Genomic DNA, 27,899 nt, shown 5'->3' with positions numbered 1-27,899 from the left:
TTGAATTTGTAGTAGTTAAAAAAGTTAAAACTAAAAATAAGCTCGAAAACCAAAGGCATCCAACAAAGGTCTTCAGCCTTGTCCCTTATGCCCACCAATTTCGCCAAGTAAAGTCCAGGTTAATTAGTTTTATTTTTACTTTATATTTAGTATTAATTATTTTTATGGATTTTTGGGGGGCTGTGGAACAAATAATTTGAGTTTCCATTATTTCTTATGAGAAAATTTGATTTGGTTAACAAGTATTTTGGAATACCATCTTCCGAAACGAATTATGTTCATAAGGTTCCACTGTATTCCACAATATTTTTTCACACTCTTTCCCAGATTGGAGAGGGTCTGCCCATCTTTACTTTTGAGAGACTCTGCCTCTCTAAGACATCTTTTTTATAGCTAATACTGTTACAAGATGTTCTCCTAGCTTCCTTGCTTTTTTTTTTTAGACCTTTGTTGACCCCACTTTTTTGAGACCTGTAGCAGACATCATTTTTGAAATGATTTAGTGGATAAAAGCGTAAAATGTGTTTAATCATGGTTAAACATAGTTAGAGCTTTCATTTTATATTTAAAATGCATCCCAACTTTTCTGAAATTCTAGTTGTATATCGCTAGAGTCAACGCAGACGACAGTTATACTGTACAGACAGAAATTTTAATGTTTTAATGTATAAAACGTAAAGTTATCGTTGAAAGAGTGAGTTCTGACCAATGTACAGACAAAGCCTTTTTTCTATTTATATTGATAAGTATAAACATAAAAAAAGGAATCAGAAGAAACAAAAAGACGTGATTTTTCTTAATTTGCGTTGATCAGAATTGTGATTAAAGGTGTCAGTGTTCAGCGGCCTCGTTACGTTGTACGGCTGGTTTAGGCAACATAGTTGTACACGTGTTTCATTGCGGGTCAATGATATCTCTACAGCATGTCTCTTTCCTAAAGAGAACGGTAAAATACCCTATCTATGTGTTTGAGATAAAAAAGCCGAAAATAACAGTGCCTTGCAAGTGTTTAATACATGCACGTGATATATCCACGCGGTGGCAGCACGCGTCCTAGTAAGACGTGAGCTGCTTTGGTGCGCGTGCCTCCGTTTAGTGAAAAGATGATGTCTGTTCTAGTATACAGTACTGGCTCCCGAAACCTGGTGCTTGGAGAACCTCCGTCCTGACCCGCACATCACATGTCTCTCATTAGAGCGCAAGCACGTGAGCATCCGCCAGCTGCACGCGCACGGTCTAAACTTTTCCTAAACTATGGGCGTTCTTTGCTGGCACTCCCCGCTGCACGTTTTCCACGTTTCCACGCTGCTTGGTGGAATTTCAGAGACCGACCGACAGAGCATCGCAGCGGGATGTCTGTGCTGTACAAGGGGGCGTGACTCTTTATGGTTGCCAGATTCATCTTAAAGCCACATCTAGACCGTATATCATTGCAGATTGTGTCGTGATTGTTCGATGAAATATAATTCAGTACCAGATTTAAATCAGCTCAAAGTGTGGTTCATCTTGGGACAAATTGTTCTGTATAGGCCATTTCAGAAAATATCTAACAATTCAAAAGTGTAAGCTGTATTTGCAAGTCTTAATAGTCTCTGTTTAATTAATAATGTTAATACTAATTACTGAGAAAAAAATAAAGCATGATGGGTAAGGTGATGAAGCAGAGTTACCCTCATCACCTTAAAGTTAACCTTTAAAGATTGCGCCACAGCAACTTGTCAACAATTGTACAATTTTAATAACTAATAAACAATTGCATGCGTTTCAAGTCACATCAAATGCCCCGAAACAAGCCTACCTCCTGTTATCACTTCCATTATAGCAGCTTATATTATGGTTCTCTCATCAGGACTTCTTTTGGCTCTTTATTGAAGCTAACAAGCTTAAAAATAGTTCTAGCAGTGATTATGATCTAAAAGCCACCAATTGGAGAATAATATAATTCGTGGATCAGCTACAAATGCAGTAGTGATGATAGTGAAACTGAACAAAAAATATATACTAATGGGCAGAAAAAGGTCTTGTTTGCAGCCTGTTTTACCACCGTACACCTAACAAGTAAAATGTATGAATTTTCTTTATTTGTTTATCATCACCTAATAATAATCTGACTATATATATATATATATATATATATATATATTATATATATATATTTCGCCTTTATCTTGTTCAGCATCACACGAACACCTTTACTCTAAACACTTCTGGATCATGAAAGTAAGTCATGAGGGTGTGCTTGAGAGCAGTGGTTCCCAACCCTGGTCCTGGAGGACCCCCTGCTCTTGGGATTTTTGTGTGGTTTTTTTTTCCATCTCCCAGCACACCTGATTTAAGTAGTCAATAGTAAATAGTACTAGTCAGTAGTAATAGTCAGTAAATAACAGCTTTTATTCTGAATTGAAATCGGTGGATCCGTCCTCCAGAACCAGTGTTGGGAACCACTGCTTAAGGGAAACTGAAACAAGGCCTAAATGAATAAAGAAATAATTTCAATCTGGCAACCCTAAGACTCGGGCTGGACTGCAGACAAAAGTTGAAGGAGTTTTGGGAAACAGATGAGAGGGGAGTGAAGCCACATCGGACACAGAAGGGTGAGTTGAACAAAATGTTCAGTTTAAGTTTTACAGTGATGTTTGTTTTATTGCTGTTTATGGACAAGATAATACAAACGACGACATGCATAGAGTGAAGTTTTGAAAACTGCAGTTAAGGGAAAAAAAATGATGTCACCAGAAAAGATAAATATCAGGACTAGAAGTTATGGGTAAAAATCCCATGTTGCCATATTCTGACTATATTGTGAGCCTTTTAATATAGCCTTGGAAATGTAAACAAAGAAAAAAAAACCACACACCGTGTATATATATATATATATATATATATATATATATATATATGTGTGTGTGTGTATATGTAGAGAGAGAGACAGGGAAATAATATTAAAAAAAGTTTAAACAACCTAGACCATGCACGTCTTTGTTATGATATGCACGCCTTTTATCTTATAGGAATGTTTGAGGAAGGAGTCTCCAGTGTCAGCATGGTGGTCATGTTAGGGAAAGTGTCAAGAGGTTGAAGAGAAAACTAGGAAACGACTAAGTTCATAGCTGCAGTAGCATAAGTGCTAACTTGCATAGTGAACGCTTCAAAACGTTAGCTGTAATTATGAATGGATGAAAAGTCTGATCTACTGACACTTATCGGAAAAAAAAAATCAGATCAAAAATCACATGTTTTGTTGTTTTTGTTAAACAAGGGCATATATTCCAATGTGTTTGTTGCCATTGTTAGCATAAATGAGCTGTTACTATAGCAACGTGTTATTACTGTTCAAATAAACATCATCCATGATGCATGACCGTAAGCCACTGCTGTTTGTACTTCTATGACCCTTGACCTCTGTGGTGGTCCTGGAATCCTCCTTCATGGTGGTCAGGGGCACGTGGGGGCAAAAAAGTTCAAATAAGACAGGCATATGTAGACAAAGTGTGAAATGTAACAGCTTAAAACACAGTGGATAATTATATTGTAGTTGCATTACTGTAGTCTAAATACAGAAACATCTGGAAAATCTGTGTAACACAAACAATGTTTAGTAGAATCGTACTAAAGTAAGCATACTAGTGTAAAGTAGATCCGCTCAGATTAACATCAGCAAATTAATGTATTTTTCTTTGTCATTGTTCCTTACAATCCTCAGAATCATCACTAATGTAATTTCCAGCTGTTTCCTTCGCTAAAGAATAATAAACATTTTTCAAATTTTGTGCAATGATGTGTCTGTGTAACCCACCCACATAACAAGGGACGCATTAGCTTAGCATGAGCATCTCCTCATACGTCTGAATGTATGCTGTTAAATTCATCAGGAATTAAAAACAAACCACATATTCGCTGAATTACAGGCCATGGTATTGCTCCTGGTTTTCTTTTCCAACCATGTTGTAACGTGTACATTTTTAAAACCTTCTGTAATAACTGCCTCACTGCGCTCTGCCTGAGCAAGGCCTTACAGTGTAGAGATGGAAAGTTTGACTAATTCTTCAGGGGTTCTCGAGGATTGAGGCTGCCACATCTGCACTCGAGCCACATAAAGCTCCTGGCTTTTGACAGTGTTAGACAGTTTAGGTGTAGGTACTTTACAGATGCATGTAAATGTCTTGACTGGAAATGACTGCATGGGGTGTTTATTTAGATTTTGAAGGAAAACCAAAAACACTTAAGAAAGAAAAACAACTAAGCAAATTTCCTTTCTTTACCTGACAAAGGCTGTGGAGTGAAAAAAATGATGTTTTTGACATTTTTAAGTTTTTCTTGTTTTTTAACACTTTGGAAATTTCAATTTAATAGACATTTATCTAAAATTACTTTCTTATCCAAATAATCTAATCTGTTGCTGTTGATGGGTAACAGTGATTGATTGGAATTCTGACAGTCCTCAGCTTTGAATTCAATGTGCATTGTTTAAATATTTGATTAATATTTCTGTCCTTCTTTATTAGTGAAGCATGTTTCATAAAGCCAACAAAACAGCTAGGTTAAAACTAGCATGTTTTGCTACCGTTCCTCCTAGACCCTACCTTTACACTAACACACACAATTTTTTTTTTACACTAACACACATTTTTTACACTAACACACATTTTTTTTATTCTCTGTTTCTTTTTAGACTTGCTGGACAGACCCTACAATGCCAGCACCCTGGTCTCTCCAGTGGCACCTGCCAGTATTAACATGCATATTGAGCCTGTGCCAAGCACAATATGAGTATCTGGGTTACCCATATGGTTACCCTGAGTCTGAGCAAGATCACTACACCCCTCCGAAGATTCCCACCGATGTGCCCAGGATCCAGTTACGCTTAGCTGGAGAGAAACGAAAGCACAATGAGGGACGGGTCGAGGTTTTTTATGATGGGCAGTGGGGGACCGTTTGTGACGATGACTTCAACCATCATGCCGCTCAGGTGGTGTGCAGAGAGCTTGGCTACACCAAAGCTATCTCCTGGGCGCCTTCTGCCAAATACGGAAAAGGAGAAGGTATACTGTTATAGCTTATGGCTTAGTGGGCAATGACAAGTTATGGGGCATTAGTTTGATTTTGTTTTATTTAGGCTTCATGTTTTTGTAATGTTTGATGTGACCACACATCGACAAAAGTCAGTACCAATTACAGAATTTGGGCAATAAATGGGAAAGCATTCTGACTGATTTGCCGTGTTGTTTCAGGCCGCATCTGGTTCGATAATGTCCACTGCAATGGTAAGGAGAGCACCCTAGCACAGTGCGAGTCTAATGGCATTGGTGTGTCTGACTGCAAACACTCAGAAGATGTTGGAGTTGTCTGTAGTGACAAGAGGATCCCAGGATTCAGGTTCCTCAATCCGGTCTCCAACAACTTAGACGTGAGCACACATTTCTTTACTGAGTCTTTTTTTCTTTGACTTGATTCATACACATTCATTTTCCATACAAACTTGAATAATTCTTTTGACTGTGTAAAGCTGCTTTGCGACAATGACAAGTGTTAAAAGCGCTATACAAATAAAATTGAATTGAATTGAATTTCTTTTAGCTTGGTAGAGGCAACAGTTGCTCTGCATTCCCAAGTGTTCTGGCTAAGCACTAGGAGAACATAGATAACACTAGATAAAACCTATGAACGTTAGGTCACAGCCAAGTTTGCTGACCACTGGATTACAGTTGCACAGAGTTTACGACAACAATTTTTTTCTTTTCTAACCACTGCAATAAGTTTCTTTTGTTAGAGAAAGAAATTATTTTTAGTGCATTATATTTGCACAATGAGGTAACTTCATTCCAACTATGTTAAGGTTTTAGGTGCTATTTAAGCTTTGAACTGGAAATTGTTTGCTGCAGGAAAAGTGTTGGGTTTTAAATTCTGCAGAACATGTCCTTGATACCGCTGGTACATCATTAATTCTCCAAAAGAATCTGATAGCAAAGAGTAGAACTACAGTATAATGCAGCATTGTTTTTGTTTGGTTGTTGGTTTGTTTGCACTCCAGAAGAGACCGTCTAGACATCTGGCCCTCAGACCTCGGAATCTAGTCAGATTCTATTCAAGCCACCAACTGAGCCAAAGAGGAAAAAAGTAACTTTTTTTTACCCCGTCTGGCAGTAGACCACATACAACAGTGGTTAAGAGGAAACGAGGTCAGCCATAACAACAGACCACATGTAAAGGGGAACGGTATTAGCATAATATACTGCTAGCGAGAATTCATCCCAGCATGTTCAGGAATCAAAAGTGAAGAAGTGGTCATTAAGTATTTAAAAAAAAAAATCCTCAAGTGTATCTCGTTACAAGTTCTAGTGCATGTTAGCTTTATTTCATAGCAGCATTATTGATTACTTAAGACCAGGATAAACATCATGTCCCAGTGTGAATCCGTCCACGCACTGTGGAAATATTTCCTCATCCAAAGTTTGGGTCTTAGGTCTAAACCACTAACTCTGCTGTTGCATAGTGTTCTAGAGTTTGTGTGATTCACTTGTGACATTTCTAGGATAGCTTTGTGCAACACTGATGAGCGACTAGTCTGTGTTTGTGTGGAGAAGGGTTTTGGCCGAACACGCTTCCTTGCTGACTAACTGCTAATCCACCGTGCTGCACACATGCATAGTTTGAAGTTGAGCTTCAGAGTCATCACTCAGGTTAAAATCGAAAGGCATATTCAATTTAAATATGACAATAAGGAAAAAGAGGTGATGAGATACTAATGGTAAACTATTGCCTTTTACAAGACGGAATTTTGGAAGAATTTTAACAATTCATCAAATCATAGCTGGCTTGTAAAAAAAAAAAGCTGCAAACTAAAACTTAGCGGTAATAAATGCAAAGTGTATGTTATCTCTGTATAAACTTCCTTCTTGGCTCTTCCTCTGTTTAGCTCCAGTTTACACAGACAGGAACTGAAAATAACAAAATGACGACATAAAACAATTAGCAGGTTTTCTGCATAAGATTTATCTCATACTGGATAAACCCTCCACCTACCCCCAAACACACACACACACACACACACACACACACACACACACACACACACACACACACACACACACACACACCTCGCAGAACTCATTAGCCTTTATAAAGGTAAAGTTTATTTCGAACAAATCTCCTTCTTTCTCCGCAGCTCAGAGACAGTGTTATCCCAGCAGGAGAAGCACTGCAGATCCTGTTGTTCTGTTCCAAACAGTGACTCATATGTTCCCAAACTCCTCCACACAACCCCCAAGTCATATATAATGAACTGTTTCAGGATAATTTTTTTTTTTTTTTTCCATTTCGAATGTGTCTGCACGTGAGTGTGGAACTGAAACTGTCTGATCTTGGATCACTACACTACGATTACCCTGAAGGTGAGCTGGGAACTCACAGCTATGTACTGTATGTGCCTGGCTTTGCACTCTGGATTCATTGAAGTCTGGTCTTGGACTCAATTGTGTTGTCTTGGTGTGCATTTTTATCTCAGGTTCTGTGTCTGATAAACATTTCTCATGGTAAGACAACAAAATAGGGAGCAATTGCAAGGAATACTTGCTTTATAATTAACACGAGGTTCAAAATTGAATTCCTAAACAGGATGAAGTTGCAGCTGATCTTTAATCGTTTAGTCTTTCCTGCACTCACTTCAGTCTCACAATGAATCTCACAACATTCTGCTCCAGCAAATGTTATTACCACTTGTTAGCTGCGTTGAGTGTTTTTGCATCAACCTCTTCACTCCTTTATAGGGGGGGGGGTTATAAGAGTATTTCTTTAAATTAGGTCACTTTATATTTCTTGGCTTAGACATTACAATGAAATCTCAAAAGGAGATTAACTGCCTGCAGGAGTCTATATGTCATGTGTTCATTAAGTATCAGGACATCATACAAAAACCATATGTGCAACATCTTGCGCTTGCCCTAATGAAGCCTTAAAATTAGTCTCCAAAACCACATGTAACGATTGTTTTAGCTCTTTTTCCACAACTCAAAAGACTCATGTTTTAATTTTATCCTTACAACCTGGATTTATGTTTAGGCACTAACATTATTACAGTATATTGTGATATTTTCAGATTGACATTTTACTCTCCATTTTAATCCTTTATACATTGCATTTGCACTGTCTAAACTCCTCTTCTAAAACTGTCTATTAGCAACAAAAAAAAGTGATAATAGTGCATGTGTTTCTGGCGGTCCAGAGTACTTCTTTTTTGTCAGATAATGTGATCTGTTCGCATCAACACAGTGCAGAGTGTCACCATCTGTTTAAATAATGCGGTTCATTTTATGTAGGAAATCAGCTGCTACGAGCGAGTGTTGTTAAAACATTTTAATCCTTGCTGTAACATCTCTAGAAAAACATGATCAGATCTTTTGCAACTGGAGACTTGGAGGACACGTTTTTTTACATAGTTAGCCAGATGATGTTCAAGGCCATGTGGACTCCTCAGGATCTCAAAGATGTTTAGAATATCATTTATGATCATCTATTGGTAACACATGTTGAAAGCCTAATTAGCACTCAAGAAAGATAGAGTCTGTGTTTGCAACCACACTACTGCTCCACTGCAGTGGTCAGTCCAAAATCACAGCTTGTTCATTATACTAAGGCTTGTGAAACAAGATGCATTAGAAAATGTCATTCAGCTTCCAGGAGATGAAAAACAACATGCCTTTCACTGTATTCCACGCCATGGAACAGACCAGACACAACAGATAAGATCAGTGGTCCAACATGGCATTTTGACCAGGTTCTTATTTCAGCTCAATATTATTATTCCCAATGACCAGTTACTGATCACCACCGTTCCCAAAAACAAGTGACTAGTTTCCATTGTCCCCAGTGACCATAGATCAGTATTGTTCCCCATGACCAATCACAAATCAATATTGTTTCACCAACACATTTGGGATCACCATTGATTTTCTAATCTGACACAACTCAAAGAATAAGGAAAGGAAGTCTGTCCTTATCAGGCGACCTTTCTGGTCCAGTGAACTGATTACTGAGTACTGGACAAGGGCTTTTCTGCACTATGGACACTTCTGAATTTTATTCCTAAAAAGCTATATTTCCAGCAAAGTAGACAAAGTGCAAAATGAGAACCAGACTCTTTCTACTCCAGCTGTAGTAGTACTCCTTTTTCTTATCTTTTGGCCATCTGTCTCTTTCGCTCTATTTGGACATGACAAATACATGTATTCCATTATTTGTTTTAGTCTCTCTTTCCTCGACTGATATTTTTTTTGACATGCTGAAGAAACAGGTTCACCGCTTGAGCCTTTGCCTCCTTCTCCAGATTGGTGAGCCTGAGGGGGCTTTATTTCTTTCTGAAAGAAAAAAAAAGACAGACATGTTCTTGCAAATCGATCTTCCAGCTGGTGAACAATCCCCTAGCACACACATATACACACATCTCCGTCTGCAGAAACAAGCCGCATGTGTTTAGGAAAGTTACCGAAGCTCATTTTTCTGGTAATGGGTTGTAACTGACACTACCTCCTTGTATGTGAAGGGACATGTTGTTTTAACATGAGCTTGAAAGTGACATGAAGTTGAGCAGCAAACAGTGTGGGGTGTGTGTGCTTAAGAGTTTATCGGGACCAGCCACATTTCAGCAGTTTACTCTTTTTTTTTACCTCAGAAATAACACATACTATAGTTTACAATACATAAGAACCCTGTATGGCCTTTTCTTGTTTAAATCGTTAAACAAGAACTATATTTCTTGTATTAAATCGTTTCACATGCACACACTAACACTCTATTGCTAATTTGCTAACAAATTCCACTGTGCTTTGTTCTACTGACCTTTTGACCACAATTACGTCTTGCCCTAACTTTCAGTCTTTATCTGAATCTCACTATCTGGATAATGAATGGTCTGAGCTTGCCCATATTACACCTGGTATTCATGTGCATTCTCATCGCCAGCATTCTTTGCACATTAAATGTACTCCCTTCATGTTAATAATATGTTGGGAAGAGTATGGGACATCCGTCAGCGTCAATTATAAAGCCTTTTGTGAGGAAATATAGCCCAAAGGGAACCACTATAGGCTTTCTCCTCAGACGCTTACCATACACAAGGAAAATAATAAGTACAACCAAGTTTAAAATGTGCATAATGGGTTAGTAGTAAAAAAATATTTGTTTATTGTGGTCATTTTACATAAGATTCAGGAGCAGGTACAACACAACTGCTGAAAAAGGTGTTTAAAAGACATTTTATTGTTTCATGATGTTGATAAAACATCATCATATTGCTCAGCCCTACTGTAAGTAGCACACAGTAAAGTGACATATAAAGCATGTTGCTATTATTTTGTATATGTGTGTTTTTATTTTACTGCGTTCATGCTTTCATCGATACATTGCCATGGTAAAAAAGGTCGCACACTCTGTGTTGTCGAATTCATGTGTGAAAATGTTTCTTCATGCTCCTAGAACCACTTTTACACAATTTGAATCTGGGAATATGCCATGCTATCAAAGACCAAAAAAAATGCAATGATGTGATAACCTGGTCATTCAGTACATTTAGATTATCAGCCGCATTCCTTACTTTGCCACATTACTTTGCTGAGCCTAAACCTAGGCACTGGAGACCTGATCGTAGCCCTGCTTACAGAGGCTTGTACAGTGGGCACTAGGTATGATGGGTGCTTCACTAGCCACTTCATGTGCTTTACATCTCTGTAATAGGGTTAGTCTGGACTCATCTGACCACATGCCCCCTTTTCCACTCTCACTAACAGCTTTTTTTATGGACACACAGCTGTTTAGTCCCAGTCCTGTGAGTTCTCATTGTATTGTGCATGTGGATATCCTCTTACTTACACTATTAAATACAGGTCTTGTTTATCCTGTTAGGATGCAACTTAAAGTGATCTCTTCCACAAAGTTGACAGTTCAGTGCTACCATTTTCAGTTTTAGTAATGCATTATACAGTTCTTAACCTAATTCCATTCATTATAATATTATGTTTTTTTTTGTGCGAGCCAATCATTTGACCCTGCAAAAAAAGCTTTTTTTTATACCAGATGGTGCAGAAAGATTGATAGATAGATTGATACTCATACACTATATTGGGTTCACCATATAAATGAATATGTATTACATGTAAACTAATATTCAAAGATATATGGGATTTAATTTTTAGTTGCATTGCTTTATCTACTGGTTTGTCCTAAAAACAGTCCTGTAAAGGAAGACATGTGTTGGTTTCATGCCATTGCACTAAAACAGATCCTATATTTTATTCCTTGGTTATTGACCACAGAGTGGAGTTAAGATTTTTTTTTTTTTTCTTTGGAAAAACTCATTCCAGTTTGCTCATGTTTCAGATAAAAATATATCTGAGTCTAAAATTTGGGATGAGTGGCCTTGGAAAAAAAAAAAAAATAAACTTTTGCAGAAGCATAGTAATTAGTCTTGGTTAAAAATGCTGATATTCATGTGTGCATTGAAACATCAGTTGAAATTTTCGGCTATCTATTTGAACTAACTGTTCTCGAATGGCTGGTTCCACATGGCAAAACTCACCTACTGGATGCTATAGTGACTTGTCCTGTATGTTAATCAGTCTCAGATGTCTTACTGGAGAAGTCTTGGAGGATTATGACCAATCGCAGGCCTTCAAGAAGCTTGTTTCCAAACGTTAACCCAAAAGCATAAATGGCTCCTTCCTAATAAACAGCAGTCTTAAGACTGTAATTGTGCAGCATGAATATAATTTGAACTACACAAGTGAAATTAAGGGTTTATGGTATGAAAATTAAAATGCTATGTAAGTCGTGATAATGCATTGAAATGTAAGTTCATGTAAACGTCTGATCTGCAGCTTCCCTGCAGTTACTGCTCCATACTTTTCCTCCTTCTGACCATTCACAGAAATGATGTTCTCGCAGCTTTGTATTTAAGATTATTGTGCTTTCTGTTTGCCGTCTTGCTCAGCAAAGAGTGACAGGTTCATTTCAGCCACGGTGGTAAAGAAAACGTTTCCTAAGCTTCAGGAAGGTCATTATACTTCTTCCAGATGGATGTAGGTGGTGTGTGTGTGTATGTGTGTGTAAAGTCGAGGTCAAGCTGTAGGAGGCTTAAGGCCTTTTTTCTGCTGAGCATAGCTAATTGTGGAGTCTTACAATAAACGATGGAATGCAGATAAACTCACTGACCTTCCCATACCATCGTGCGGTTAGCATCCTTTCACAGAAAATTCACTTCCATTCTTTTATTCCCATAACTATCAATTGCATTCGAATCATGACATCGCTGCTTCCAAGTAGTTGCTTTTTGGGGTTAACAGTACATTTACTTAGCACATGCTTGTTTTTCCCCCTCCTTTTGTTAATCATCCAGTCCATTGTTAACTGTTTTTCTGTATAATTGTCTATAACAGAAATGATTAAATTTTTATAAACTCAATCCTAAGTAGCTAAGCATGCACACTGGTGTCATAGGGAGATGTTTTAAAGGGGTTTTAAAGGATTAGCCTTCATTCTTTGCTAACATTTATCTGCTAAATGTTTTTCAGTTTCAAACAAGGGCTACTAATTTTCCTGTGTAAGTAAAGGAGTGTCATTACATGTTGTGAAGGTTGAGTTGATTATACTGTATAATCTCCTTAATCTCCTTAAACCAGCAACACTGTTATGTTTTTCTTATGATATTTGAATCCTACTTTTTTGTATTTGTCATGGTCCTCCCAGAGCTCGTGGCAGGTTTGGTTATTAAACAGAGCTTTGATGTAAGTAGTCGATGTGTCATGCTCAACCTGGTATTTTTTTTTAAATAGCATAAATTACACAGTTCTGTTAACATTGCAACTTACTGAGGCTTATACTCAAATTTAGTCTAAGCCTCCAGCCCTTTTCTTACTCCCCTCCATTTTCTGTCTCATCACATTCTCAATGTGCATTGCTATGAAATGTTATCCGCTCAATGGTTCACATTGTTGGCCTTGTCTCATATGAGGAGTCTTACTGCCAGTGGCTTGTTACAACATAACGAAGCATAAAATCCTGCAGTAAACTGGCAGGAACGGGAGTTTTCTGGTTGTGATATGTAATGTCTGCATTAATCAGGAAATGACTTTGTGCCAGGAAGAGTTTAGTTCTCCAGGGAAAAAGGTTCAAATACATGAAACTACAGTACTGGCCAAGATTATCTACAATTTATTGTTTGTAATCTTGGCAGTTTTATCTTTCTCTTTTCAGCATTTGACCATCCAGGTGGAGGACGTACGCATCAAGCCGGTTCTGTCCTCCTATAGAAAGCGAATCCCTGTAACTGAGGGTTACGTGGAGGTCAAAGATGGTGGCAAATGGAAGCAGATCTGCGATAAGGAGTGGAGTCCCATGAACAGCAGGGTGATCTGTGGCATGTTTGGCTTCCCAACTGAAAAGAAATTCAACACGCGTGTCTACAGGTCAGTGTACTCTGCTTTTTCAGTTCTCAGTGTGATTTTTAAAAGTATTCCTGCGCAAGCAAATGTGCAGGGCGCTTGAAGAACGTCATTTTACATTTCACATTTCACATAATGCTCTTCTATGATTTTGCCCATTGCTATTCCGCAATCTCTCTGTTGCGATTCCACAATCTTTCCATAACATTCCACAATTCCACTATCTTTCCATCACTATTCTTTAGTCCGTGCACTATTTTAAAATGGAGGATTTTAGAGGTGTTGTAACAATCTTTGGGCCAACAAAATTATATTCATTGCACACAATGTAGCTGTGTATAATGGGCCAGCCCTGAGATACCCCTGGGCCAGGGGTAGCTCAGTGGTTAAGGCATTGGACTACGGTTCGGAAGATCCCAGGTTCAAACCCCACAACCACCAAGTTGCCACTGTTGGGCCCTTGAGCAAGGCCCTTAACCCTCAACTGCTCAGATGTGTAATGAGATAAAAATGTAAGTCGCTCTGGATAAGAGCGTCTGCCAAATGTCTAAATGTATAATAACCCGATGCACAAATCACTGACCTTCTCGTGCACATCACTAGAGGTTGTTTTTGTTTCCCCAGCCTTGAAAAATCTGAAGAAAAGTCACAAATATTTGTATGTCAGCCCTGCTCAGAATTTTTTTATGTTATCTGGAAGGAAATTATAAATGGCTGTTTCTGGTACATTCCATGATGCATGGCTGCCCAGTGTCTTATAAATCTCTGAGAGCACCATGTGGAAACCTGCTCTACAATGTCCGACCAGTAAATCATCCTACATTTATTATACTTCTGGCCCAGAAGCCTAGTGCTGGCATTCACTTATAATCAGAATTTGTTGAGAGTCACTTGCTAAGATATATTAAATGTTTACGAAAGTGTCTTTTTAGTGGCTGTAGGTTGTGTTTAATCAGCTGAATAATTTAGTTTCCATCTGTTGTGTAATTCATCGATGAGCGGGCCATCGAAGCAGCTTGTTCTGCCAGTATTTTATTTTGTGCAAGTAGGTCGATGTCTCCGTTGAGTTTGTTTTTAACACAGGCTGCTTTGGATGGAGTCCAGTCCAGGACATTCCTGTGCTCAGGGACTAAATGAGAAACAAATGTGGCCTGAGTCGTGCCTGATGCAACACCTCTGCGCATACGACAGAGTTCTTTTATTAAACACTCATATTTGGAGGAACATTTGGCTTCAATAGACCACAAAATCCAAGTGAAAATGTGCAGATTAGATATTTGAGCTCTGGTTTTGCATCATGGTATTTAGGTCCATGTGGGTTATTAGGAACAATCTCTTGCATCTGACACCAACTAACAAGAAAAGAAAAACAAACCTGGTACATTTAAAAGCGTTTGCATGGACGAATATGGTTGCGTGGCTGACATTTCGGCTTGTCCAGTTTCCCAAGCCTTTGCATTTGGATCTAATAGAAAAGAACAAGCGCACTTCAGTCAATAAGTGAAAATGAAGACAATTTGTTTAGATAAAGGTTTGGCATGAGGGGAATAGCTGCTTCTGTCTGGCTCCAGTAGGACAGAATAAATAAATTGAGGAAAAAACAGTGCACATGTGTGAAAAGTGAAGAAAATGCATTCGATGTGTGGCTCCTCTCCGCCTCTGTGTCTCCATGTCTATGTGCCTTGCACTTAACATTTAATTGAGCTGAGTCAACACAGGGACTATGTAAGCATAGTTGTAGTTTCTTTAAACTATGCACCTCATTCTTGTATTTTGCTTAGTAATTCTATTCCATTTTTTTTTTTTTTTTTTTACAAAACCAGACAATGTTTTTCATCCAAAAGTAAAAAAATATCCAGAGACTAACACATAAAGGCCTGTCTGATATTCTCCCACTGCCCAACCTCAAATAAGCCCCCCCTAAAAAAAACAAAAAGTCAATTTTCTGACCTCGGAAGACAAAGGCAGGTTTGTTATTCAGCACCACAGGATTGATCCATATGAGACCTTGTTGCTCATTTTTTCAACTACAATGATGACGATTACTTTCACCTCTCCAGAATGTTTGCACGAAGGAAGCCCCCCTCATACTGGGATTACTCCGTGAACTGCACAGGAAATGAAGCCCACCTGTCGAGCTGTAACCTGGGACATTCCCTGTTAGCTAACAACACGTGCAGTCAAGGCATTCCGGTGGTGGTGAGCTGCGTACCAGGCCGAGCCTTCGCTCCAACCCCGTTATCTGGCTACAGGAAAGCCTTCAGACAGGAGGTGAGTTTCAGGTCTCATTGTACCGTATGGACACTTCAGTTTTATGATTTTTTTTGGGGTCTTTGCTCAGATTACATTTTTATGGATTTGAAATTTGAGTTTCTGAAACTAATTAGATTTAGAGACACACAGTGTTGGCTTGTACCTCCAGGTTTAGGGTTTAACTCCTGCCTCGTCTTGGTGTGCATGGAGTTTGCATGTTCTCCCCGTGCTTGGTGGGTTTCCTCCAGGTACTCCGGTTTCCTCCCACAGTCCAAAGACGTGCTGATTAGGTTAATTGGCATTCCCAAAATCGCCAAGGTAGTATGTAAATGATCCTGTGAGTGTGTGTGTGTGTGTGTGTGCGTGCCCTGCGATGGATTAGCCCCCACCTCATGTACCCCGCCTCATGCCCGAAGTCTCCTGGGACGGGCTCCAGGCGCCCCACGACCCTGAATACAGGGTAAAGCGGTTTAGACAATGAGTGAGTGAGTGAGAGAGTGAGAGTGAGGGAGGGAGTGAATGAGAGTGAGTATTGATTATGCTGGCAGTGTTTTTTTAGACTCTATGATTGTGTCTATTTGGTGTGCTTATTATTTATTCACTTCCTTGCTTACTGTTCATTGTCACACTGCATTTTACCTTTCACTGCTCCCTATAGCCTCCTCACACAAGCCAACTTTCTCCCAAACCAAAGGCTTTTCCCTCACTACCTCAGTGTATCATTTACGTGTATTTTAAGCTGGACATTCATTTCAGCTCCATACATCAAGGCACCGTTCTCAACCCTGCAATTTCACACAAACCTCTATGATTATGCGGACATTAATATAAGGGATGGTGTTCGAGCGAACTCAAACTTTGCTCGCTCAGGACTTTTTTCTCAAAAGGATGATTTCATCGACCAAACTGTGCGCTTCCAGATGTCAGGACGGAAGCCTGTGTCATGCTCTTAAGTTCTGTGGTCACTTTGGGATGTCCTATTGACCCACCTCTTTAGATTTTACAGCAACGGATTTAGTTCACTTTAGTTGATTATAGAGGACATTAAACTGTATTTAACGTTCAAAAAGCGTAAAAAAAAATGTAATGTTGTCTCTGTCTATGTTTATGTAATAAAGGGGTGGATCATGTGGGAAAATATTAATAATATTAATTATAACCTACATGTACTGTTAAAGATGAAGGAAATAATGAACTCCAGTAGATAAATGTTGCACGTTGTTGATGGTTTAGCAATAAACAAGACACACACACACACACACACACACACACACACACACACACACACACACACACACACACACCATCAGGTGGGAGATGCTTTTGATGCTTCATTTCCAATAATATAAGTTGATTTTAGTTAATATTGATTATAATTTAGATGAAGATAACTTTATCTTTACTTCGGTTAAGGCTGTAAACTCTAAGCATCTAACCTGGGTTAAAGGCAAGCAGTGGATAAGTACTGCATTTCATTATGTATTTCAGCAGCCATTGGTACGTCTGAAAGGAGGTGCGGTGGTCGGTGAGGGTCGGGTGGAGGTGCTGAAAAATGGCGAGTGGGGCACCATTTGTGATGATCACTGGAACCTGGTGGCTGCCACTGTGGTGTGTCGAGAGCTCGGCTTCGGAACCGCCAAGGAAGCACTGTCTGGAGGCCAACTGGGTCAAGGTCAGCAACGACTAACTACTTTAAGTAGACTAACTCTACTGGAATCTTAACCTGGTATTGCACTATGTCATGTGTTGATTAATTTTCTATAACAGCAGCTTGAACAGTAGTGCCGGCGTATATTAATGCACTTATTGTAATACGTTATTATTTCTATAGTAGTGACTTATGCCGAGTCAAACAAAACACTTTTTTTTAGATTTGTAAGGTCATTTATTTATGCACAGACCACTAACGGAGGGAGTCTCCAATGTCATCCCTTTGTAACAGACACTAGTAAAGCTGTAACTTTAAAACTGGGCTGCTTGTTTTTTTTTGAAAAACATGAGGGGGTGATGAAGAAACAAAGCAGATGCTTTTATTATTGCATTAGTGAAGAACGATCTTCCTTGTGAAATGAATTTTTAGTATTAGGTTTAGTTTTTTTGTTTTGAGCTGTTCTTTAATATTGGTGAATTATTTTTCAATATCCATCTTAAAAATAAGCATATGTGTGTTATAGGAATGGGCCCGGTCCACATGAATGAGGTACAATGCACAGGGTTTGAGAAATCTATCACTGAGTGCGTCTTTAATATGGATAAAGACTCGGCGGGCTGCAGCCATGAGGAGGATGCTGGAGTCCGCTGCAACATTCCTGCGATGGGCTTCCAGCAGCGTGTGAGCGCCTTAAATAAGTCTGCACGTACAGGCTTGAGTCAAATGGAGCTGCCTAGGCATTTCTGAATACCATTTCTGGAGAACCTATACATGTTATGGGCCTTACTGCTTGCAGCCGGTAAACGCAGTCTCCTGTTTCTCTGCACACAGCTGCGTCTGAGCGGAGGCCGTAACCCGTTCGAAGGCCGCGTGGAGGTGCTGATGGAGAGAAACGGCTCTCTGGTATGGGGCACAGTGTGCGGAGATGGCTGGGGCACCATGGAGGCCATGGTAACATGCAGGCAACTGGGCCTCGGCTTTGCCAGCCATGCCTTCCAGGTATGATCAGTGAGGAGGTTCTCAATGGTTTTACAACAGCAAGAGCAACAGTTGTAAACAATTTAATTTTTTCCACATTTGTATTTATGCGCAGAGTGCTCCAAAAGCTCTAAAAAGAGGAATGAATATATGTTTGTTAAAAAAGTTTAATAACTATAATGTACGATAATAATATTACATCATTCTTTCGCTCAACATCAGAACAGTCAGATATTTATGACCTTAATGTTAACATTTATGATAAAACATTCACACATGCAGGACACAAACCCATTTGTTCCCATCAATACTTTTATATAAAAGCCACATTGAATTTCTGACACTTGTTGCTATCTTGTGCATAATGTTAGCATTAGGATCCAGCTCTTCCTTTCATATAAACAGCTGGCCACATCTGGAACCCATCTACACAGCTTTAAAGTGGTCTGCAGCTGATTATGTTTGTTTATTTCCACAAGGGATTCATTTTACATAATTCATTAAAGATGCATTTATAGCAGAGTCAGTACAATTGGCTGCGATGCAGTTCAATCCTGATTTGATATGAAACGATACGACAGAGTATAATAAGTAGGCTTGAGGATTTAGAGGCCACGTCTCCTTCACTCAGGCTGTAATCTTCAACCTATACTTTTGGGTTGGAGGACAAACTAAAGAAATGTTTTAAATGATAGAAATTGTTATGAGGTTATTTGCTGAAATAAAACATCACAATGTCCATGACACAAATTAGCAGGACTAATTTTAAGTGCACGTAGACCAGTGAGGTTACAATCTTGGGAAACAGGCTCCCTCTAGTGGCCAAATTACAGATGTTACAAATTAATTTAATAGCTCTAGAGAAAAAAAAAAAAAAGAGAGAGACCACTGCAGAAAATCTCCTGGAATGACATTAAGAGGAGGATGGATGGTCACAAACTATAAAGCAAAGCTGAGCTGTTTGCTTTTTTGCAAAAAGAGTGGTATAAAGTGAAAAACTGGTGGAGAGCCAAAACATATGAAAACCATAATTGCAAATTAAGGTTTAACCACCAAAGGCTGATTTCGTAATGTTATGTAGTGAAGCATTAAGATAATTTGTTTACAAATGATTTGCATTTTGTTTTCTTTAAAACTCTGTTAAAGCTCTGCAAATGCTGCATGGTTTTGGGTTATTATTTGATGTTCTGATGATGTCATTTCCTTTAAATAGACACTTTAAATAACAATAGGTATACTTTAAATTCAGGGGCAATATTGTCAGCAGTTCACAAAAAAATAAATAAACAAAACAGTTTATCATACATGCACCTGTAAAAAAAAAAAAAAAAAAAAATGATTATTTTGCCGTGGTCTCATTATTTTCCCAGAGCTGTATATATACTAAATATTACACTAAATTTTAATTAATGTAATCATTATCCTAATATGACAACAAAAGAAAATAGAAATAACACTATGTTACGGAGTGTGTAGATGTAGGTTATTAGTGCATTACAGATAGTTTTGACCTCATGTGGACATTTGTCTCATCCCTGTGCTTTTGTGTGCTCTGTGTGTGTGTGTGTGTGTGTGTGTGTGTGTGTGTGTGTATGTGTAGGAGACATGGTACTGGCCCGGAGAGGTGAACGCAGACAGCATAGTGATGAGCGGCGTGCGCTGTGCCGGTACTGAGATGTCTCTGTCTCACTGTCTGCATCATGGACAGCACATTAACTGCCCCAGAGGAGGAGCGCGTTACGCTGCTGGGGTCTCCTGCTCCGAGAGTAAGATGCCCTGCATATCCCCTCGTTTCATTAGAGCAGATGTATAAGTTTTGTTACTGACTATTTACCTCCATATCTGCGTGCAGCTGCACCGGACCTTGTGCTGAATCCACAAGTGGTGGAACAGACCACGTACATTGAGGACCGGCCCATGTTCATGCTGCAGTGTGCGTATGAGGAGAACTGCCTGGCCTCCACATCTAGCTCGACTCCGGCCAACTTATACCGACGCCTACTGCGCTTCTCCTCCCAGATCCACAACAACGGCCAGTCTGACTTCAAACCCAAAGCCAGTAGAGATGCGTGGGTCTGGCACGAATGTCACAGGTCAGCCAAAGAAGACCTGTCTATATAAAGTGCAGATGATGTTGTAGTTTAAGCCTTCAGCATAAGAACGCCATGTGTTAATGTGAATTGAGAATGAAAAGATGACATTGCGGGCATAGTTTTTACAGTTCTGTTTATATCCATCATTTTCAAAATATAAACAATATTTGAAATATTATCTAAAGTTATAAAAAACAACAACATTGTAATTGCAGACATGGCCAAAAGACTTAGTGCTGTTTTTGCTCGCTTTTTATTTCAGACATTACCACAGCATGGAGATCTTCACTTACTATGACCTGCTCAGCTTAAATGGCTCAAAAGTAGCTGAAGGACACAAAGCCAGTTTCTGCCTGGAGGACTCGGAGTGCGATGAAGGTTTGTGAGCACCCCCTTGTGTTTCATTCCTCACATAACGTCTCGTTTCCTGGCATGCATGTGTGCTGGCTCTTTAAACACTTGTCTTTTAATCAGGCATTGAAAAGAAATATGAATGTGCCAACTTTGGCGAGCAGGGCATCACTGTGGGGTGCTGGGACACTTACCGACATGACATCGACTGCCAGTGGGTGGACATCACCGATGTCAAGCCTGGGGATTATATGTTCCAGGTAGGCAGTGTTTGACATTTGCTGCATGCAGGTTCATTGTTTGTCACATGTATCGACCGCATTTCATACGTTGACATTTATAGTACTATTCTATATGTATGAATAAATACCCAGATTTAAACGGAGCTGGCAATTTTCTTGCAGTAAGCGTAAAACTTCTTCACGTCTTCAGACTGCTGCAAAGTTAAACACGAGATGTGTGAATAAAAGAGTGAGGGCAATACATGGGAACATTTATAGTGACCCTAAAATATTTGCAGCGAGTTTAATCATACACAATGCTCAATCCATGACAAACCTAATTAAGAGAGAATGGAGCACACGCGCACAAGAGAGAGAATGAAACAGAGATACAGGCGCACATAAAATCCCACTTTATTTATTTATTTATTTATTATTATTATTATTATCATCTGGAAAATTCCCCCCCTTAGATCTAATGGCTGGTCCACTTTGGTGGACTTTTCTATACTATAATTTATAATACAGAGCATCCGGAAAGTAATCACAGTGCACCACAGTTTGTTATGTCACAGCCTTATTCTAAAATGGATTAAATTCATTTTTTCCTTTAGAATTCTACAAACAACACCCCATAATGACAACATGAAAAAAGTTTACTTGAGATTTTTGCTAATTTATTAAAAAGAAAAAAATTAAGAAAGCACATGTACGTAAGTATTCATAGCCTTTGATGAGCTCAGGCGCATCCTGTTTCCCCTGATCATCCTGTTTCCCCTGATCATCCTTGAGATGTTTCTGCAGCTTAATTCGAGTGCACTTGTGGTAAATTCAGTTGATTGGACATGATTTGGAAAGGCACACACCTGTCTATATAAGGTCCCACAGTTGACAGTTCATGTCAGAGCACAAACCAAGCATGAAGTCAAGGAATTGTCTGTAGACCTCCAGGACAGGATTGTCTCGAGGCACAAATCTGGGAAAGGTTACAGAAACATTTCTGCTGCTTTGAAGGTCCCAATGAGCTCAGTGGCCTCCATCATTCGTAAGTGGTAGAAGTTCGAAACCACCAGGACTCTTCCTAGAGCTGGCTGTCCATCTAAACTGAGTGATCGGGGGAGAAGGGCCTTGGTGGTTAAGGCATTGGACTACGGTTCTGAAGATCCCAGGTTCAAACCCCACAACCACCAAGTTGCCACTGTTGGGCCCTTGAGCAAGGCCCTTAACCCTCAACTGCTCAGATGTATAATGAGATAAAAATGTAAGTCGCTCTGGATAAGAACGTCTGCCAAATGCCTAAATGTAAATGTAAATGTAAGAGCTCCAGAGGTCCTCTGTGGAGAGAGGAGAAACTTCCAGAAGGACAACCATCTCTGCAGCAATCCACCAATCAGGCCTATATGGTAGAGGCCAGACAGAAGCCATTCCTTAGTAAAAGAAACATGGCAGCCCACCTGGAGTTTGTCAAAAGGCACCTGAAGGACTCTCAGACCATAAGAAACAAAATTCTCAGGTCTGATGAGACTCTCTGGCCATTTTTTTTTTATGTTACTTTACTTAAGCAACTTTTTGAAAAAATTTTACTTTTATGAGTCGTTTTACTGCATCATACTTTTTACTTTTACTTTTAAAGCTACTTTTACTCTACTATATTCGGCTACACTTGTTTATTCTGCACATTAGATATTCTTTATTTTTGGCAGAGAAATGCAGCCGGTGGATCTACCACATGACTGTGTTTCACCAATCATACCACTCAGCCGCTGTAACAATAACCACATGTCGTCACATGACCACACACAAACCGGCTGCACAGCAGAAAAAAAATCTTCAGCCGTGGTAGATTGCGAATGAAAACGTAAAAATGACAGAGGCATCTGTCTCCAATGCTACAACAGAAGAGGATGAACACCGCTGGCCTCATATACAAAGCATGTGTCGCTTACACACAGTGCAGAAGGACCGCTTCATAATGCTGTGTCTTTTCTGTCTGCCAAAACAGACAGACATGTCAGCAAATAAAAACGTGACTTTTAACCACAGGTAACGTGTCGCGATTGGTTTAAAATATACAGAACCTGAGCCATGCAGTGTATGCTGTATGGTTAGTGTAAGACATAATGGCTGGACATGTGCAATAACGCAATAAACATTGCCATTATATTTAGATCTCCCTCCAAGGTTTCTAAAAAGTATGCAGCTCTGTATTCAGATATTATGTGATTATCAATGGTGTGAAAGTGAAACTAATCTTTCGGTCTGGACTTTACAGATTGTCATAAATCCCAACTACGAGGTGGCCGAGTCTGATTACACCAACAACATTGTAAAATGCAAGACTCGTTACGACGGCCACCGCATATGGATGTACAACTGCCACATAGGTGAGATAATTAGACGGTTATTTAGATAAATAAATAACTAAATGAATAAATTTAAACAAATAAGTAGTGGAGTTTACTATTGATACTGTACATATAAAACCTATTTAATATGAATCCATATAATTTGTTAAATACATATCTCAAATCTCTTTCAGTTGAATCTTAAAGAGTGTTCAAGTCAAACTGGGACTTTTACTTAAATTTCTCATGAATAAAGGCATAAAATTGATTTGCATTTAAAAAAAAAGACTTTAAACTAACAATAGTAAATATGACTCTGCAGTAAAACATTTGAATGGTGCGAACATAAAGTAGGCTGTATGTCCTTGAATGACGCTCCTGGCTGATGTAGCTTGGAACCACATTCACCAGCACCACTTACACGTTCCAGGAACTCGACAAGCCATTTCCACATGTTCGGGCGAGTTCCTGCGAGGTCAGCGTTTCAGACATTAAGCAGGCTGCCTGATCATGGTACCGACATACTGAGAAATCTTTCTACCTGGATGGTATCCAGGCAATGGTGAAAGGCTGTGCAGAGGATTTTGTAGAGAAATAAAGGAAGTTTTAGCTGCTTTTCTGTTTCATAACTGAGGCTTGTTCTACTGCACAACCAAAAGTCCCAGTTTGACTTGAAGGCCCCTGATATTTACACAATAGTGCTGCTGACCTCCCGGTTGGTCAAAATGTTTTGATTAATTTAATCTCCATCGAAACGGACACAAAGTCATCTACTATGGTGGATAATCTCCATAGATAAATCTTTAAGATATTTGTACTCTAATCATTTAATTTTAAGTCATTACAAGAAAGTATTCAAGACAGTCTGTTTTTATTTTTCAGGGGGGTCAATAAGTGGGGAAACAGAGGAGCTGTTTCCTGGTCTTTTAAACAATCAGGTGATCCACAGGTAAAAGGAGGAAAGGTGTAAATGGGACCAAGGAGACACTGAGAGCTCGGACCACTACGTTTCCTTACCTTGTGCTAAATACAAGCACCAGATCTTCGCCACTCTGTTGGGATTAAACACCACCCCAACCCTAAAAAGAAAAAACACACTATATGATACAATACACTAATTGCTAGGCATGTAACGATAACTATGAAATTAATTTGATAGTGTATAGTCACTATATATTCTCTCTCTCTCTCTCTCACATATATATTTATATATATATATATATATATATATATATATATATATATATATATATATATATATATATATATATATATATATATATATGCCTAGGTGCATTTAGGAATTGACAATCAGTTTGTCAATCATCCTTAAATTAGGCCTTGACCACTGTTGGAATGGATTGTTTTCTCAATATCATGAGATTATCAGTACATGCCTAGGAAAGCAAAACCCCTCCACTACAAGCTCAGGACAAGTGGGTTATCATAGGCACAACACCAATTTCATAATGAATTTCAAGTTGTTGAGCTAAAACCAACCCAAACATAGTGAATTTGCCTGATTCAGCTATTTTTTTAAATTAATATTCTGCACTTTTTTTTTTAAGGTTTAGTAGACTCATGTGCAAACATGAAAGAACTCCTGAAGATTACAAAACGAGCCAGATTTGGGAATGTGGAAATTGTATTTGCAATAATTTTGCTGCCTTAATATTATTTCAGTATCGTTGAGTATTTTATGATTTTATGTCGTACAGTTCTGTTTGACAGTTATCTGGAGACATGAGAGTAGCATTTGGTGCCACTGATGACTATGACATTTCTTTTCCAGAGTGCTAAGAGCTTCTGCAGTACTAAGTAAGAATTATGGGAACTTGGGAAATCTCAGGAGTTTTACTTAACAATTACAATTATTAATATTATTAATGTGGAACAACCAAATAAATGCTTGAATAAAGACACAATCTTCATATTTAGTGTTTGTGCATCTACTAAATCGAAAATGTAGGTAAGCAGCAGATTAGTAACTTGACTGTTTTGCCAAACACCCCATAAAATACAGTAAAAGACCTGTTCCATACTGAACCAATACGGGAGAATCAATTGACTTGAAATCTATAGATGAGAAGTATTACAGGTTAGACTACTATGACAGGGTAATTTACACGAGATTGAAGTGAACAGTCTGACGATGAAAGAAAAACCCTCCTCTCCCTCAGCATGTCTGTCATGTTCACTGCCAAAACAGCAAACAGGCTACTAGCACTTCTAGGGTGGCATCTAGCTAGCTGGGGGTGGCACTGAGCACGCAAAAGTAAAATAAAAGTTGGTGACATGGATAATAACATTTGTACAATCAGTTTTCTATTGCTCATTAGCACGTCCTGTTTTAAATGTCACCGTGTAACAAGTAGCACTTAGGTTTGACCTACCTTGCTCTGTTGGTAGCTTACAGAACATTACAGATAACTTCATATCCAATGTTTCATGTCGCAAAACTTTTATTTATTTATTTTAAATAAATGACCAAGTAAGCTAGCTGTTTATAAATTTATTAGTTGAATGCAATGATATTTAAACCATAGTTAGCTAAAAAAAAAAAAAAAAACATTTCAAATATTTTATGTGAAAGAAGGTAAGTAAAACTCCTTTGAGCCTGTTCAATAAAAACAATGGACACTTGTACAACCATTTAAAAAAAAAAAAAAAAAAAAGGTTGAGGATAGCATGATGCACAAGTCTTTTTCTTGATTTACTTCTTGTTTGATAATGCTAATTAAAATGCCTTGAAAGTGTGAATAAGAAACATTTTTATTTTTCATTCCACTGAAGGTTTCATGCTGGTTTTAGTTAAGGTTATAGCATTACAATTTTACTCCACTCGTAGCTTCAGTTAGTAACTTATTTTAAGTCAGGGATTCGCTAACAATTGTATCTAGTTCATTTATTTTATTTGGTGCAGAATAATTTTGTTATAATATTTAGTTTTTTTTTTTTTGTTTGTTTGTTTTCTGATGTAGTGGTGCTATTAAAGTTCTACCTTCTGTTTTTAGAGGGGACAATTTACACTATGCTTACTTGAATGGAGCTTTAAAAAGAAAAAAAAAATCCCATACTGTGCATTTGTGATGTTGTTTAGCAGTAAATAAACGTAAGCATCCAGGAAAATGGAGAATATGTTGAGTGGTGTTTTTGCTCTTTGTCCACAAGAGGTCGATTTTGTACAATAATAAAGCAGATCTGTCTCCAACCCCATAAAAAGTAAGAGAAGAAAAATTAACCGGCTCCTTATGTATATATAATATATATCATATCAAAGTTTTATTTATTGGTGACTCAGTGGTAGGCTTCTTCCCAGGGGAGGGTTGCGTCAAACCTATGAAGAGTCAAACTCATGAAGAGTTAAATGCCTGGATGGGATGTTCAGTGGAAACCCCTTAACCGGAGCAGCTGAAAAACAACTATCATTTAGATACCTACTCAAAGACTTTTGGAATATCTTCAAGTATTTTCTTTGATTGCACACCATTAATAGTGTGTACAAGCCCTTGAACCATTTCCTGCTGACAGGTGGTCCACTACTTCACATTTCCCTTCAGTGGATATTGGAAATGCACAAGACTGTACAAACACAAGGATGATGAATGCCTCTTAGCTGTCTAGCAGCTGACTCATTAATCTTACAGACATGCGTTGATTATTTTAGACATGATTTAAAGTTATTTGTTTTGAAAGCTAGCGTGGAAAAGAGGACAAGGTCTGGTTCCGAGGTACAGTATATATTTTTTTTTCCTAAAAATATAACACTAGGAAGGGCTAGTAACTCTGTTGAAATAAACTCTGGATTAAATTGGACAAATTTATACAAACATCTTAATTATAAGATATATCAAAGATTAAGGAGGATTATAGTGTGGACATTGTATTTATATTAGAAAACATAATGGTTTCTAATGCAAATGTTGAGGAAAAAAACTCCCTTTTTTATTGGATTTGATTTATTTTGGATTATTTTCAAGTCTTTTGTGTGGTTATACTTCAGAAGGAGTTTGGAAGAGAAGATTGCAGACCTACAGTACTTATTCTATTCTATTCTATTCTACTACAGAGTGACTTAAAACATCCATTAGCATATCTATTAGTTACAAACAAGGGGCTATAGTATGGAGTTTCATCTCAAAGTGCTCAGTAGCCAGTATAAGATCACTACTGTATTTTAACAACAGCATGATAAATGAGCTATGTGCAAACTTTGTGTTTCTTTGCTCCCTAAAGAATTCAGCTGCTAAATTATAGCTTTCATTTAAACACTTGAAGTGATTTATTTTGTGACATGCTCCTCAGGTCCTCAGTTACGTGGAGGCTCCATAGAGAACACTTCATGCTTTGGTATGTCTGCACTTGTAGCTACTTCAGCACAACAGTTTACATTAGTTGCATTCCTCCATAGGTAAAGACGTGCATGTTTGCTTATTCAACTGGACTGCACAATTTAAGATTCATTTCTAAAGATCTGCCTTTGATTTACCAGCTAAACCTTGACTGAAAGACAGTGAAAGCAAATCTGGCACAATTTCAGTTTAGTATTGTGTCATGAACTCGTTTCCTGGACATCT

General features: G+C 38.5%; 1 protein-coding gene across 2 annotated transcripts; it reads left to right on the top strand.

The window, feature by feature from the left end:
- The first annotated feature begins 2,550 nt into the window (after positions 1-2,550).
- Positions 2,551-26,451, top strand: loxl2b (lysyl oxidase-like 2b). 2 transcript variants are annotated; one of them, XM_053481104.1, is made up of 14 exons: positions 2,551-2,594; positions 4,673-5,042; positions 5,232-5,407; positions 13,243-13,454; positions 15,491-15,701; positions 17,175-17,355; positions 17,858-18,015; positions 18,166-18,333; positions 19,913-20,078; positions 20,165-20,405; positions 20,668-20,783; positions 20,880-21,016; positions 23,250-23,361; positions 24,205-26,451. In XM_053481104.1, the coding sequence occupies exons 2-14, from the start codon at positions 4,694-4,696 to the stop codon at positions 24,273-24,275; spliced, it is 2,298 nt and encodes a 765-aa protein (XP_053337079.1). In that variant the 5' UTR covers positions 2,551-2,594; positions 4,673-4,693; the 3' UTR covers positions 24,276-26,451. The 2 variants fall into 2 exon arrangements, with proteins under 2 accessions (XP_053337079.1, XP_053337078.1); XM_053481103.1 differs by having other exon boundaries at positions 17,172-17,355.
- Positions 26,452-27,899: the final 1,448 nt, after the last annotated feature.

This window comes from Clarias gariepinus, chromosome 21 (assembly GCF_024256425.1).
Source record: "Clarias gariepinus isolate MV-2021 ecotype Netherlands chromosome 21, CGAR_prim_01v2, whole genome shotgun sequence".
NCBI classification, from domain to species: Eukaryota; Metazoa; Chordata; class Actinopteri; order Siluriformes; family Clariidae; genus Clarias; species Clarias gariepinus.
This window is presented reverse-complemented; position numbering and strand designations above follow the sequence as displayed.

What these genes read in the sequence shown, in the direction of transcription:
- loxl2b (XM_053481103.1), top strand. Translation starts at nt 4,694, where the DNA reads ATGCCAGCACCCTGGTCTCTCCAGTGGCACCTGCCAGTATTAACATGC. An exon ending in CGATGGGCTTCCAGCAGCGT is followed by an intron (nt 18,016 to 18,165) that starts GTGAGCGCCTTA and finishes CTCTGCACACAG; the next exon opens with CTGCGTCTGAGCGGAGGCCG. An exon ending in GTCTGGCACGAATGTCACAG is followed by an intron (nt 20,406 to 20,667) that starts GTCAGCCAAAGA and finishes TTTTTATTTCAG; the next exon opens with ACATTACCACAGCATGGAGA.